At 42.6% G+C, this 16,557-nt stretch overlaps 1 protein-coding gene across 6 annotated transcripts in view; it reads left to right on the forward strand.

Annotated features, from left to right (window-relative positions):
- ARHGEF10 (Rho guanine nucleotide exchange factor 10) overlaps positions 1-16,557 on the forward strand; it is a 197,706-nt gene that overhangs the window by 167,406 nt on the left and 13,743 nt on the right. For all 6 annotated transcript variants that reach the window (XM_059730159.1, XM_059730148.1, XM_059730140.1 and 3 more), the window contains one exon: positions 9,874-10,048. In XM_059730159.1, coding sequence (XP_059586142.1) covers positions 9,874-10,048 — 175 coding nt within the window. The remainder of the gene's footprint in view (positions 1-9,873; positions 10,049-16,557) is intronic.

Here is a 16,557-nt window from a genome sequence, read left to right on the forward strand (position 1 = left end):
GGTTGATAAAATTTAAACCTTAAAATCCAAAGAATTCTAAGAAACATTGTTTTTAGTTGTTTGGATTTTTTCCTGTTAATTTTCCACTTTTGCTACACATTGAACTTAGATTAGTTTTGCCTCTTTTTCTCTTTAAATTGTCATCTAACTTCTAGAACTTATTTATGGTACAAAGTATATTAAGGGATGAGTCTTGAATTCAGACACAAGTGCTGGCAGAGGAAGAAAGTACTTGCAGAAAATCAGCAAGCAGTAATCAGTAAGGCTGTGAGAAGCTTCAGTCACTGATAAGATTCAGCCTGATTCGGTGGCTAAATCTCCAAGTCTGAATTGAATCAGGAGACCCTCTAATCTCTCCAAATCGAAGTGGAACCCTCCAAATCAGTTCAGAGAGATTCAGTGATTTTGTACGTAGACACAGCTTTAAACATTTTTTCTACATACCTCGGTACCAGGTGACTCGTGAATGCTGCAATGGTGGGACAGATGGAGCATCCCACAGGAGTGCAGGGGGGGTCCCCAGCATGCTTGGCAGTGGACCAGAAACGCTTCTGATCCACTCTCGGGTCCACCGGGTCACCCCATGTCCCCCTGGCTTGATGACTGGTGCTTCCTGGGTCTGGGGGGGCACCTGGACTCTCCTCGCAGCTGATTTTCGAGCCGGAGGAGTGCTGGGAGGTCCCCCAGAACGGTTGACAGTGGACCAGAAGTATTTCCGGTCCACTTCCGGGTCCGACGCTAAGCATGCTGGGGCCCCCCCACTCTCCTGTGGGATGATCCATCTGCCCAGGATCTTAGCATTCATGAGCTGCTCCTGATACCTCAAAGTATGTAGAAAAAACATTTAAAGCTGTGTCTATGGCCGAATCGCTGATTCTCTGAATCAGCGTCGAATCTTCAGATTCGGATTCAGCTGAATTGAATTGGAACAGTGATCCGAATCAACTAATCAAACCACTGTCCCCGATTCAGGCTGAATCCAAATGGAATACGACCTGTTTCGCACACCCTTAGTAATCTGGATGCAGGAATCTTGGGTTTCAGGCAGAAGTTTTGCTTCTGTGTGGCTAAATAGGGCTTCGACCTTATGGACCCTCCTTAATAAACCCATACTGCTCCTGTCACTAACAACCATTCTAGGTCAAGGCAAATTCTAGTAAATAATGCAGAGTTCCCACATTATACAAAACAGCAAGAAAAAAGCAAAACAGAACAAAAAGCCCCAGCCTCAGAACAGAATATGAGGGTCAGCAGTCCATCACTGTTGGCTTAGTGGCCTAACCTTAGAGTTCATAGACCTATGAGACTTAAACCTTAATCAGTCTTTCACCATGCCCTGCAGTTACATGAATCCAGGAGGATAGAAAATGTCCTGCTTTCTCTTTTTTTGCCCTTCTTTGTTCTGTAACTTTTATTTGATCAAGTCATGGGTGCTGCCTTAGTCATGGGGGGCACATGCCCCCCCAGTGACCATTCTCGCTGAAGAGGGGGTGGGGGGGAGGAAGGGTTCCCCTGCGGCCAGTCTCGCTGGCTGGGGTTGGGGGGAAGGTCTGGAACTGACTGCGGCTGCTTCTGGGAGTGCCATAGCACTCCACTCCCCAGCCACTGGCACTCCCACCTGCTCCCCCTGCCCATCACCTAAGTGGCAAGCGCGGCCAGTCAGGGGGTGTGCTGGCACTCTCGGGGGGTGCATGTGCACCCCGTACACATCGTCACTGGATCAAATGTTCTGCTTGATTTTGCTAGTGTGCCTGGCTGTCTACATGTATCTATGTATTACATGGCAAAAGCAAATTGGAATGAGAGATGGAAAGGAAGTGCCAATTAGCATAACTGTAGAAGTAGAAAGGCCCTAGATTCAGGAAATACAGCAACATGCCTGCAGTGGCTCAGGCTAGAAGTCAGGGGCTGAAGCTTGACTCCCTGGCACGTAGCCAGTATGGGCTGTGTTCACTTCCTCTTTCTGCTACCCCTGAGGTCTCTGGGATTTGCAGTCCAAAAGCATAGCAGCAGGACTCTGCAGGGTTGCTTATCACTTCCTCTTCCTGCTTCCAAGTGCCTCTAGGATTTGTAGTCCACAGTCACACTAAGTTTGAGTAGGGGAAAAGGTGTTTAACTCCCCTCCCTGGCCCCAAACCCAGGCCAGGGTTTGCCGGGGGGGGGGGAGAGTCCCTCGTCTGCAGACTGGGCTGCATCCCCAGCTGGGCTTGCCCCCCCCCCTTGTCAGCCCCCCCTTTGTCAGCCAGCTCTCCCTGCTTTCACTGGGGAGCAGAGGGGCGGGGCCAGCCCTGCTCTCTGGAGCAGACATCACAGCCCGACCCAGGGCTGTGAAACTTACTGGGATGCTGGAGTCTGTTATTTAACTTGAACCAGGAAGCGGTTTGGGATAGAAGTCTCATAAACCAGTTTGACTCAACTCAGTTAAGTCTGATACTACATTCAACCAGGTTTATCTTAAACCAGTTTCAGCTATTTTGAAACTGGTTTATGTACACTGAGCTTCTGTTCTGTTACAAGTTTAAGCCAGTTTCTGATCACTTAAACTGTATTATGTGTCACTTTTGTCCCTCGCCTAAAAGTGTTTGTATTTTTGTTTCCGGGCACAGTCTGCACTGGCTGTGCCCCTCCTTTGAACCATGCAAATCTTTCAGGAGCACAAGGGTCAATTGTTGCACTTTGATTTTTGCAGGGCTTCCATGTATTCCTTAGAGCCAATTCAGAATACAGCTGCTAATTTGTTTACTGGTACATACTTCATCTGCCTTGTACTCCATAGGTTACTTTTCCTATAAATTATTTTATTGATTTTTTTTGTGGTTGGTTGGTTGGTTGGTTTTTTTAAAGCACTGGTTTGTACAGGCCATCAATATATTCTGTGCCTCTGTTGGGTTAGGTATGTCTTGCCTTTTAAGAAGCTCATTGTACGAAGTCAACCAACAATCCATACTTTTGCTTTGTGCAAAAACCCATTTCCATCCACCTCTCTGCTTTTTACAACACTCTAAGCTGTTTTTTCTAAGAAGCACGGTTGGCATCTTACACATATCTTTTGGTTCTTGTTCCCTTCCCCACCCCCACCATTACCTTTTTTTCTCATAGATTGAGCTCCTTCCATTTCATTTTGTTGTAATAATAGTTTTTTACTGTAATTTCTCAGTATTTAAAAATATCTCTTATTATACTGCAAAGTATCCAGAGCTCCTTGGAAAGGGAACCTTGCAAAAGAAAAGATTCTCTGTTTTAAAGTGTTAAAGGTCCACTGACACTTTTCTGAAGTGTATGGTTTGTCTTAGTCCTTGGCTACTGTTTGCCTCCCAGCCAAGAAGTGACTACATTTTAGTAATGCTTTTGTGTAGTGATTTCTGTGGGCAGCCCCTGAAACCCTGAAGGGTCAGGTCCTTCACTGTAAAATATACCAGTATTTATATTATAGGATGAAAGTTACCATGTAAATATAAAATATTCTAGTGTTCCACAGCATGACTAACTGCTGAAGAACTACCACTACTTATTTTTAAAGATTAAAGTGGAATTATCTAAAATGTGCTAAATAAACAAAAACTCACTGTGTTTAAAATTATGTTGCCCAAGTACTGTCATTTCTTTAAAGTAGTTAAAGTCATTCTTATTCATGAACAATGGGGCCCATTATGTGGAGTTTGCTGTGCTTGAGAAATCATGGTTCAGTTCCTGGCACAGCTATTAGGGCCTGGAATCACAACTGAGTTTGCACCCTGCAAGTGGGCAACCTCTGAAAAGAAAGTTTTCTACTATGCAGTATACTGTCAAAACAATAGCAGGCCATGTCAGGCTCCACTGTTGTTAAGACTTGCTATGGCATCCAAAATGTGTTCTGTAGCTTTGATGTTGCTATAGAGTTGGAACAACGGAGCCTGACGAGAAAACATGGGCTCTGAATGGAAAAATGGGCTCTGAATGGAAAATGCATAGGGAATGTGGTAGTGAAAACTCAAGAAGGAGAAATGTAAAATCCTAGATTTAGAACTTGTTATTTTTTATAGAAATGGGAATCAGTCATGTTTTGTCACTTACTAGTTGCCCTTTTTGTTCTGTAAACAGCACTCTTTAAAAGGAAAGATCAGCTACTGCATTTCAAGTGGACAGTGTCATCAGTGTAGATGCCAGCAACTAGTTTTAGTGGAAAAGATTTATATATCAGTTAAAAAAAGTCCAGATTTTTGTACATTCTTGCTCCTACACAGTGTAAGAAGGCTATTTGATTGAGAAGAATAGATCTTTTTGTATATTTCCTACGTTGCTGAGGGGATGGGAAGTAATGTTTTTAAATGTCTCTGAATATTTTAACAGATAACTGTACAAGCTGAATGACACTGTGTGGGAGTTTAGTTAGCTGGTAACTACAGAATGCCTATGCAAACTGCTTAGTTATTTTAACAAAATTGCCTTCCTGCTTGTGGTTGGCGCTCAAGGTTAGAATGCCACAGAGTGTTTAATTTTTTTATCATGAATTATGTTCCTGATCCAAACGCCAAGTAAGATGTTGGAAAGATTTATATTGACTTCAGTTTTTAAGAGCATTAAAAACACGCAATCATTATACAAGTTGTGTGTCAGACTGTAAAGCAAAACAGGATTTTGAAGCCTTAGTTGCCATAAAAAAATTCACATTTACTGTGGCTGTTTCAGGAAATTCACTCTTAAAAAGGATAAATAAGTTACCTAATGCTGTGGGAGTGAAACAAAGAAGAGTATACAACTCTTGCTCTATTGGATGCATTACATGCCCATGTTTCTGAATTACACATCTTATTTAAGAAAAAGTAAGAAAAGGAAAGGATAACTTACAGTATCATACAGGTGTCCAGTTTGTCTTATTTAAACAAAAATCTCAATGTAAAGTAGTAAAAATAAATATATACAGTAGAGAAAAAGGAGCTGAAAATGGCCACATCCAAAGTGGAAGTAAAACTTAGGCTATGTAGTGTGTTGAAATCAGAGGCTGTGGATAATCTCTGTCACAGGCTATTGAAAGAATTGTCATGAAATTGCAAATATGATAGTAAGGCTTCTCATTGAACCTGTCAGTTTCCTGAAGAATGACAAAGAAGGTACCTATATTAAAAGGCCATGGAGGAGAAGAAATCCATAACAATATACTCCTGTTAGTTTGACTTCAGTACTATGCAGGAATAATTAAGGGTATGGACATTAACAGAAAACGCAAAAAATGCAACATGGCTTTATCAAAGGTTATGCCAAACTAACAACATATCTTTCTGACAGGAAAACTGGCCTCTTAGATAAGGACAAGAGAGTGGCTATAATCTATTTAGATTTTAATAAGGGGGATTTGATACTTGCCTCATAGGAATTCTCATGTAAAGTGAAAAAGGTGCAGATTGATGCTTTAATTGTAAGATGGATAAGAGGTGTCTAGCAGAGAAGACTGCACTGCGTTATACTAAAAAGGAAGTTAGGATGAAGAGATGTAACTAAGCATATTCTACATGGATCGGCCATGGGGGAAATTATTTTTAATATTCTCACTAGTGTCCTTAGTCCAAGAAACATGCATACTTTGCCTAGTAGAGACCTAGGTTGTTCTATAGATCTCCTTAGACCTGGAGATAACTTTGTGTAAAGCAAGACTTAGGGAAAATGTAAGCACCCAAGACTGTCCACCTTGGTTCCAACCTTCCCTTTTAAGAACTTATTTTCCCCCCTCCTAGAAAGTCCACTGTAGGGTACCTAGAATTCTACTTCTGTGCATTTTTTAATCTAAAAATTTCAGTGTTTAAAAAAGTCTTTGAATTGAAATCTAGGTCTCCTTTCTCCAAGTCCAGTGCTCTTACCATTGGACTAAAGACACTTGCTTTCTGTCTCTGGCCAAAGAGTCTCAATTTTTGTTTGCAAATTTGCCCAGCTTCTGCAGGAAGTGGAAGGCTTCCCTGCTACCAAAATATCTTATAACCAGAAAGTTGGTGCTGATGCTCCATAGTGGATTAACTGCAAGATGGATAAGAGCTGTCTAAAGGGAAGAATGCACTGGGTTATACTAAAAAGGGAGTTAGGATGAAGATAGGTTATTAGCTGGAGGTTGGTGCTTCTACTCCATTGTAGGATAGGATGTAACCATTGATGATGGTAAGCGTCTCCCAGTACACCATGCTGGCTGCTGAGAATCCCATTCTGGGGCACCTAACTCCATCCACATAACTATCTAGCTCAGGCTGTGGAATCCATTTGGAGACCCTAGGGCTTAAAAGTTACACAGTACCTAAATTACATTGTTGATTTCACTCTTAGGGCCAAATCTAATTTCTAAGTACTTGTGTGGCACTTATATAGTGGCACATGTGCAATTTTTGGCACCATTGCAGAGTTGTCCACTTGCTAAACTTGTTCTTCATTTCTCTTTTGAGACTGCTTAAAAGGTTGCACTATGGATATATGACCTACAGGACAGAATAAGATTGTCCAGATAGATATATAATCCATACACTGAGACAAAAATTATCTTGCTACTGTTTGTTTATTTTATTGAACAACTATTAAATGCAAGCTGCAGAAAAGCCACGGGTAGGCAGAGGTCCAGAACCCACAGACCCTTTCTTTTCAAGGCAATGTCCTGCTCACTCAGCCACAGTTCTTTTGCCTTGCTTTCATCCTTCTGGCCCCACAGTTATATTTCCCTTTTGACTTCCAATGGGCCAGCTTCAAGAGGAGGGATGTAGAGCACCCTGGCAATGTCTACCCCCTAGCTTGCCAGTTAAAGTATTATTTTAGGGAGTCCCTGTGGATTCAAACCTCCTTTGAGTGAAGATGGACGGGTGTCTAAAAAATGAATGTCCCACTGCCTGGCAAGTGCTTGTAACCATTAGGCTGTTAGCCGAAAAGATTATAAAATCCTCCGTCTCTTTCCCCTACTTCAGTTAGTTTTGTAGAATACCTGGACAATCGAATCTAAAAGCTGCATACGTTTGAAACATTCCACTCATGCATCTTTTTTTTTTTAAGCATGTGATGCTGCAATGATCACCCAGCAAGGAAAAACATATGTACAATTTTATGTCCAAATTTTGCAGCCAGCTGATTGCCTCAAGTGTAATATCGTGCAAATCCAATACAGTTTCATTACATGCATGGAGACAGCATTCAGAAGTGATGCAGTTCAAAGCTTGAAAGGGGATGTCAAAGTCACAATTCAGTGAGTTAGTCTAGTCCCATCGATGCAACAGAAATCCACATCTGCTGGGAATGAGGCAGACTCATACATCTGTGTACATACCACTGTGGTATGAAAGGTGAAATAGGCACTTTGTCTTAGTGCATCAGTTCCTCATCTGTAAAATGAAGCCAATCATTTTTCACTGCCTTACAGAAGTGTTATATAATCTAGTGCATGAATACTGTGAGGTAGTCGGTGAGATCATCAAAGAAACATAAGCATCTAAAATGGGGCTGATCAAGTGCCAGTTCCAAGAGAGAGATTCATAGAAATGAAATCTCCTTAAGCATAGCTACAGAGTATATGCACAGGTGCTACCATCTTGGCTTAACTAAGTAGCTCAGCACCCATCTCCTGCCAAAGGCTGATTGAGATCAACAATATTAACATCCCTATAAGTAATCGGGACTCAATCTAGTAGGAATGCCCTGAGTTTCAAGTTCAGCACTTAAATCCACTTTTTATTCAAAATCATAGGGAAAGGGGAGGTGTTAGTTATCACCTTTACATGGTAATCTGGTGGTTTTAGAGCATTCACCCAGGAAAGTCCAAAATCCACATGTGACTCCCAAGAAGCTAACATGCAGCTCCCAAGCTCTTGCCTGTTCTCCCACCTATTTTTTCTTTCTGCTGTCACCAGAGTCCTCAGGCTTCCTTTACCTACCTCCACACATGTTAAAGAGACTCTCAAATTGGGCTACTTTCTTAAATTAAAAAAAAAAAATCTCTATAGAACATCAAACCTCTGGTTGTACAGCAGGAATCTAGTTTGTTTGAGAATGAATAACTAAGGCCATATAATAATTTGTTGCATACTTGTTGTGGTTTGATTTTAAGCCATGATTATAAGTCAAGTCTCACACTCCTAGAGCATTCCCTGCTATGTATATTTAGGACCATGAGAGACTGTATTTCCAATAATAATGTCAGTTCATACCCATAATTATATTTAGACTGAAAAGTAGTCTTTAAAAGAAAGTTAGTTGGATATTTTGTTCAAAGAGAAATTTGGAAATGGAGGGCTTTTTTTCCTAGGGATTGTCTTTTATTTCTGTCTTTGAACAGCAGAGAGGTCATGGTCCATGAATTAGAGCTCCTGTGTGCTTTGGTTTTACAAATCACAGTAATAGTCAAATCACTGGAAGACTTTGTACATCGTGCTCCACCCGGGGTGGAGTAATGCCACCATGAGAAGTATGAGATTGAGTGTCTGGACTAAAAAGGCTGTAAAGAGACAATGGCCCCTTTCAAATGCCTGAGGAACTTCTCCCATTTACTGTGTAAAAGAGTGGGCAGGTACAGAAACCAAAGGGATTTAGGAAAGACCAAGTTCCTAGAAGAGCACAGAGTTCCAGCAAAGGAAGTTTAGGTTGCACTGGAAGAACCTAATATAAGCAACTGTTCAGCTTTATTGCATAAAATTCTGTTCTGCTTCCCAAGTATATATTCTACCCTGTAACAGAGCACAGGGTGTGCTCTGTTACTCAAAGGGGCATGAGCAAACAGCCAAGCAGCTTGCAGGTGGCTGCACTCCCAATCAGGCACAGTTGCCCAGCTGTTTATTATAAGAACAGGCCTCTGAGCAGTATAGCTGGCAGTTTGCTGCCAGCAGCTAGAAAGAGAGCATCACCCAGCTAGAGCTGCTGCTCATAATATCTTGGAGGTACAGGAAGGAGCTGTGAGGAAGGTGGAGGCTCCTGGTTCTGGGCATGGGCGACTGGTGCCTCATGAGTTGGGGGGTACTTGCCCTCCCAGTGGCCAGTCACTGACCAAGGGTGGTGGGTTTCACCTGCGGCAAATCCCGCAGACCAGAGTGGGGGCTCCCCCACAGCCAATCCCACCGACCCGCAAGTCACAGCAGCGTGCCACTGGCGTTTTGGGCATGCCTCTGGCACTTCTGGGTAAGCATGATCAACCGTGGGGGGGACCACTTCTCCTAGTGCCCCAACCCCACAGCTGGCGCTCTCAGGGGCAGCACCAGCACTCTCGCCTGCCCCCCCTGCCTGGGAATGCTGGCTGTCAGGGGTGCACCAGCGCTTTCATTGAGTGCATGTGTTAGGCCATGGATTCCATCTGTGAGTCATGGGACATGGTATAAGGGGACGTTTGGAGCCACGTATAGGCCCTTGGCATCAGGGCAAGTAAATGGGCAGCCTCCTGCCTTGTTATCATCTTCTAATTAATATTATCAAAGGTGTGGCAGACAAGGTAGGTGGGCGGTTTGCCTTGAAGTGGGCAGGCCAACATTCAGACCAGCCCCAGGATGCCCACTTGTTAGACACCCAAACCCAATCTGTGTTTATGTTGAGGAGTCTTACCTCCTGGTGGTAGCTCTGCTTCAGGTTTAAGTAGCACAATGGCAAAAACCAGTCTGGTCTCAGCAGACTTTTCTACACTAGTGTTCTTTCTTAAAAAGACAGATATGGAAATGCAGGATTGCTCTGAAGAAAGACAAATTCCCAACATGTTTGCTGTTTTTTTTTACAAACAAAATAAGTTACTGAGTATGCGGCTATAAAGTTTTAGGGGCAAGACTTGCCCTTGGTGGGGCAAAGGGAGTGAGACTACATGGCACTCTATACAATACAGGAGCTTACAGGTAACAATGAATTATATGGCTTTGGTGTACCTGTTATACTTGCTTTGTCTTTTTTTATTATTAGCACTATTTTGAAGCTCATCAAGAGGAGGGGATGGTGATCTCACATATGGCTGTTGCTGGAGTAGGAATCTGGATTGCATTCACATCTGGATCTACACTCCGCTTGTTCCACACTGAAACTCTGAAGCACCTTCAGGATATTAATATTGCCACTCCTATTCACAATATTTTGTCAGGTAACTGCATTGTACAATGTGATCTCAATCTGGATTTTGCTTAATAACTCTTACCTGGCTCAGTAACTGTAACTCTCACAGATGAATCAGAAACCTAGGCGCAAACTGTGCATTTGATCTATATCTAAATCTCAACTATGCAGCTAAGGTGGTTATGACTAGATGGTTTGTCTGCACATCAGTATTAGCTCTGTAAAGTTGGCAGAAATATTGTCTATTAAGGAACTGAAGAGCTAGTTCAGTTCTGCTCTCCGCTCACAAGTGCCAGGGATTCAGTGAACTACTGAACTGCCAACTCCACATTGAAGGAAGCCATATTATTGAGCTGAATATTATAGGCCTCAACCCAACTGAACACTTGCTTGACTTTAATTGTGTAACTAAGTACCAGGTGGTGGCAATGGAACTTCTCTCGTGTTTCAAGTTGAACAAGTCTTAAGTGTTTTGCTGGATTGGGTCCTTAATAGCTAAGTAAAAAGCAATGAGCTTTTTACAAAGGGGATTTGCAGTTATGCTAAGATAAAGTTCAAGAGTACTGAACCTCATACTTCAGGAAGGAAGCTCATAACCAGTTGCCATCAGAAAATACTTCTCTCTCTCCTACCACCCCATCATTCTATGATGACAGAGTAATTAGATGTACTGTGGTGTGTTTGTACTTTCCTCTGAACCATCTAGGATTCACCCCTGGGATAGAGTATCAGGCTAGAACCATTGTTCTGTCCCAGGATCCCCAATGTGCAGATAAGGATTCCCTTTGTGCGAAGTGGTGGTTCTCAAATTTTATAGCCTCAAGGTATCTCTCTATAACTTTTCAGTATTTAGTGGACTCGCGGTTGAGAATCACTGAAGTAGGATTTAGCTGGTACCTGGTAAGGGCAATGGGGACAGGACCTCACCATACCTTGCTTTGTTTTTTTTGCTGTCTGTCCCCTTTCTGCCCCTGGTCTGTACCTGAGGGGTCTGCATTATACCTGCCACCGTGGCTGCTCCTCCAGCAACTTGCATACCAGCAATTAGAGCCCCATGCACCCATGGCCATTCCCACTGGTTCTGGGGGCATGGGAGGAACAGAAGACAAGCCAGGATGTAGTGTGGCCCTCTGGCCCAGCATCTGCTCACCTACCTGTATGTGAGCAGCAGAATGCACTGCTGGGAATACAGCAACTGCCCTGGGGTGGTAAGCAGCAGTAGGTACCACTTGCCTGTGGTATGCTGGATGGGTAAAAAATTGGCTGATGGGGTGCACCCAGACAGTAGTGGTTGGATGGGTTGTACTCAACCTGGTGAGATGTGGGCAGTGGGATACCCCAGGGCTTGGTCCTTGGGCCCACACTGTTTAACATCTTCATCAGCAACTTGGACGAGGGGTGGAAAGCACGCTGATGACACTAAGATGTGGGGCGAGGTGGACGCACTTGAAGGGAGAGAGGCTGCAACTGGATTTAGACAGACTACAAAACTGGGCAGACGAGAATAGGATAGGGTTCAACATAGACAAATGCAGGGTGCTGCACCTGCGGAGAAGGAATCCACAGCATACCTACAGGCTGGGGAGTTCCCTTCTTGAAAGCACAGAGGCAGAAAGGGATCTTGGAGTCATTATTGACTCCAAGATGAACATGAGCCGCCAATGCCAGACCGCAGCCAGCAAGGCCAGCCATACCTTGTCATGCATCCAAAGGTGCATCTCAAGCCGGTCCAGAGAGGTGATACTCCCCCTCTATGCAACTTTGGTCAGGCTGCAGTTGGAGTACTGCATCCAGTACTGGGCGCCGCACTTCAAAAGGGATGTGGCCAGCTTGGAGAAGGTTCAGAGAAGGGCCACCCGCTCAGTGAGAGGGCAGCAGGACAGGTCCTACAAGGAGAGACTGAAGGACCTGAACCTGTTCAGCCTCAGCAAGAGGAGGCTGAGGGGAGACCTAGTGGCTGCCTACAAGCTCATCAGGGGAGATCAACAGCAAATAGGCAGAGCCCTTTTCTCCCCAGCAGCACCTGGGGTGACAAGGAACAATTTTCATAAGCTTATGGAGAATAGGTTTAGGTTAGAGATCAGAAGGCAATATTTTACAGTTAGGGTGGCCAAAATCTGGAACCAACTTCCCAGGGAAGTGGTCCTCACCCCTACCTTGGGCAAATTCAAGAGGAGGTTGAATGATCACCTGTCTGGGGTGTTGTGAACCCAGCATTCATTCCTGCCTGTGGCAGGGGGTCAGGCTAGATGATCTGTTCAGGTCCCTCCTGACCCTAGCTACTATGAAACTGTGCTGGGGCACCTGGCAGGAGGAGAAGCAATTGTTTACCTCCTGGCACTGCAGCATGCTTGGAAGGATCTTGCAGCACTCTGTCTGAGAATCACTTGTATAAAAAAAAAGCCTCATGAAGCCATCTCTGCTACTTGCTGAGAGGTGCCTGGCACAGAAGCTGTTGAATAAGTTAGTGTAGCTCTTAGTGGTCAGGCACATCTACATGCGATGCTTTACTGTGCGTGAGACTAATTTGCTGAGCAGTAAAGTGTCACTGTCTACATGGGCACGGCAATTAGGGTGCAGTAGATTAATTTACTGTGCTGCTGGATAGTCCTGTCAGATACAAGTGGTGTCTGGCATCGCAGTAAATTACTGCACTTAAACGCACATATAGACTGTGATGTCAAGATTAATTTACTCCAGCTCAAATTGAGGTGGAGTATATTCAGTCACATAAATTGTACATGTAGATGTGCCCAGTTAGTTTCAGTTTACATCAGGAAAAAAATCAGCTGTCATCTGCCCTAGCATGCAAGTACATGCTTACAGATACGTCGGGCCTATCCCACTCATCTGATCAGGAAGACCTTGACTCAGTCTGAGAGAATGTTTTAATTTTCCTTTTAGAACTGAATAGCAGGTGACACACAATAGAACCATTTCCCTATTATTTTTGGTATCAGGATCACAGATCAAAGCTGCACATGGAACACCTTTTATTTGAAAGGCGGCTGGAAATGCAGTCCAGTCCTAGTCATATTTCATTAAAGGTTTCTAGTCTCCCTGTGTATAACAACAGTTTGGAAATTAAACCTAGCCTAAAAATGACTCTTGCCAATAAAAAAAAAAAAAATCAAGTGGCTGCTTAGTTTAATTTCTTAATCAAAAAATATCCTGGTTTTACAATGGCACATAAGAGGTGACAGCCCTTGCTTCAAATAATCTTTTGCCTGTGTCAGTTTCCTGCTCTTGCCTTCTGGGACTAAGAAAGTAAGTGGAAAATATGGGCTCATATTAGCAACTGTATGCAGTACTAGTTAAATAAAGTTTGCAGATGCTGACAAATATTAGTTCTACAACAGACATTGTGTGAATTAGGGATGCGAAGGATACTCTCTGTAAACATTCACACCAGGGGCTTTCCAGAATTCCACAGTTTAATATGTGGGGAGGGAGGGGGACAACTGGAATTGAAAAGCAAGCAGGAAGTAATGTTCAGCCCTTTGAAAAGACAGTGGAGAATCTTTTTCTGGGAAATCAAGAGGCAACAAGGGAGAAGAGACTTAGGCAGTGAAAGTCTGGGAAGTGCCAGGAAAAGAAGCAGCAAGGGAGAGGGAGACACTGAAGAAGGATACAGGAAGGACTGGCCATGAATTTAGGTACCATCATCCTTCAGTTTCCTGCAGTGTGGCACTTACCTGCAGGCACTGTAAGTTAGAATGGTTTTTGGTAGAGCTTGGAAAAAGCAGTACACTAAGGAGACAATGTTATCTTCTCATTTTTTCAATGTTTGGACTAAATAATTGGCTGAAGTGAAACACCAGAATTTAGCCTAAAATCTCACTGCATGCCTTACTGAAGTGGCATTTAGGTACACACTTGTTATTCATCTCTTTCACTATGTCTCCTTGCTAAAACTTTCCCAGTCCTAAGTGCTTCATTGCTATTCCAAAAGGTGGAACTTCTTTTTTCTTTGCACCTCTCTCTTTTTCTGTAAATTTGGTAAGGATAGTATTCATATCACTTGTACATACGAGTCCACAAATACAACTCACACTAGAACCAGATCTTGTTGGCAGTGAATGAACCTGCTGCAGTGATATGACTTTACCAGCAGTTAGTTTTCAGCACTAAAACTGTTTTGTTTTCTTAAACAAATTCAGTGTTCATTTTAGTGTATAAAACATTTTAGTATATAAACCTTTAGGTCCCCAAAATAAACATTCTTCCTACCCTATCTTCCTACCCTACATGCTGGATATTGCACTAGCTTTAAACTAAAGTTCCTTTGTAAATGGTCCTGTTAGTACCTCTCTTTACAGGCTATTGTAGCATACAGTGCTTGCATGCAACTCTTGCTAATGAGCAATCAGCAATTTTGTCTTTGCATTCTATTTAAATAGGTCATTTAATTTAATTCGCCCTAATTGTGCAAAGGAATAAAAAGTGATGTGAACAAAAGAGGTAATGCTAAATTAATCTCTCTTACTATTGGTAGAAAGAAAGCGTTGATGACTTTGCTTCTTTATGGTAATATGAAAAATATTTTTCTGCCTATGCGTAATGAAAAAACAAATCTTGAAAAATATTTTGCTTCAGTTGTCATTTCCCTGATAATATAACAAATTGATGTAACTTCCTATGAAGGAGATTTGGCTTGTCATACATCCTCTAGTTTAACTCTTATCACTTCTTAGCTTCTTGGTCTCTTATGAAAAACACTCTAGTGAGCTCAAGGCATTTCCAAGAGTGGAACTGTACAGAGGAAACATTACAGAAAAATCCATTCCAAACATGCAGTGAATTTCAGTTATTTAGCTGCATTTCTTAGGCTTATTTTCAGGATCCCAGTATATTACAACAAAAAACCCTAGATGACAGGGGTGTAGGAGGCTTGCATAATAAATATAGTGAGAGGCCATTTACAATTAAAAACAGCTGAAGAACATATCAGACTGTAATGTAATGGAAGGTAAAGAGAAATATGAAACAGAACCAGAGTGAAAGTACTGCATTTCTAGAAGACTTACTGTCCTGTAATTTATTGTATTGAAGAATTTTAATGGATTCTCAAATGCTAAATTCCTGCTGTAAAATCAGAGGTTTGATGTACTACAAGGAAGCTGTTTTCAGATTTAAGAAAGCAGCCCAAGATGAGACTTTCCTCTGCATGCAACGAGGAAGCTCACTGAACTTGAGAGGAAGAAGTTACTAAGTCTAGAAATGTTCTGAAGGTGCCTTTGGGTGCATATACATGCGCCTCTGCCTGCGCATTTGGTACTGCAGAGTCATTTAGTACTTGCAATACCAAATGAAAGTGCCAGGAGCAACTACTGTGAAGTCTTGGTGACACACAGTTATTTTTAGACACTGTGTCACCGCGGTGATGAGCTACAGCAATGTAGCTCGCTGCTACTGCGCAGTATTGTCGGCATCACGGTTTGTGCCTGCCAATGCTACATTGCCATAGCGTCTTGTGTAGATGCGCCCTTTGAAAAAAGAAATTTCACAGGAGTTTAGAACAGAATACAGTGTCACAAGTTTGTCAAGAATCTGGACTCCTTGAGCTACATTGTCAGCAAGACAAAGAAGCCATAATAACAACTTCATATAAATAATAATAAGTTCTGTTAAAGCAATACTAAAATGAACGCTGAACATAACTTTATTGCCACATGCATACAGCTTTAAACATCTGCCTTAACTGCCTGCCTTTCCTACCACAAAGAATGTGCCTGTTCACTACCTTGGACAAGATAACATTGCAACACAGTGCAGAATACTACTAAGGACAAAATTAAGTGAATTGATGTTGTGAAGTGATTGTCACCAGAGTTTAATAATAATGTAGTAGACAGACTGCCCCCCCCTCCCCGAGCAAACCTGAACCAATAGTAGTGTTGCTTTTTCTATATTGAGCATAGTGATTAATTCTGGCCCTGGAAGTGCCTCATAACTTACATTTAGGAGTGATGGCAGGAAAAAGAAACCTTCCTCTGAGTATATATGAAGGAATAATTTCATATTCTTGAGAGAATGCTCCTGAATTCTCCATGTTTTGGTTGTTTAGCTTTTTACACCACTTAAGGACACAGAAAACACAGGAATGACTAGGCTGCGGAAGTCATCAGTACAGGAGAGCACTCAGCTGAAGAAGCTGCTTGTTATGTCACTGCCTCCCACCCTATCTCAGCCTTGAAAACTTAATGCATTCTAGTTACTCTTGGGTGTATAGGCCCATTACATAGTCAACTGACATAGATTAAACCAGCTCCTAAGCTATTGTGTTGTACCTGCTCTGGGGAATAATGATGTTTTTCTAAACCTTTTTTCTCTACTACACCTAGAAGAAGCTCCCTGCAGCAAAGTCTCTGGTTTTATTGACATGTGGCTGGGTTGAGTTGCAGAAGATCTAGCTGGGGGAAGGAGGAACTCCAAGAAGTGTTACTTTCCTGTACATTCTAAAATAACAGCTATTTAATTGACAGCCTTCTAGTGAACACAGTAAAGTCACAAACTGGGATTTTCAGCACCGAGAGC

The sequence above is a fragment of the Alligator mississippiensis genome, chromosome 1 (genome assembly GCF_030867095.1).
Source record: "Alligator mississippiensis isolate rAllMis1 chromosome 1, rAllMis1, whole genome shotgun sequence".
NCBI classification, from domain to species: Eukaryota; Metazoa; Chordata; order Crocodylia; family Alligatoridae; genus Alligator; species Alligator mississippiensis.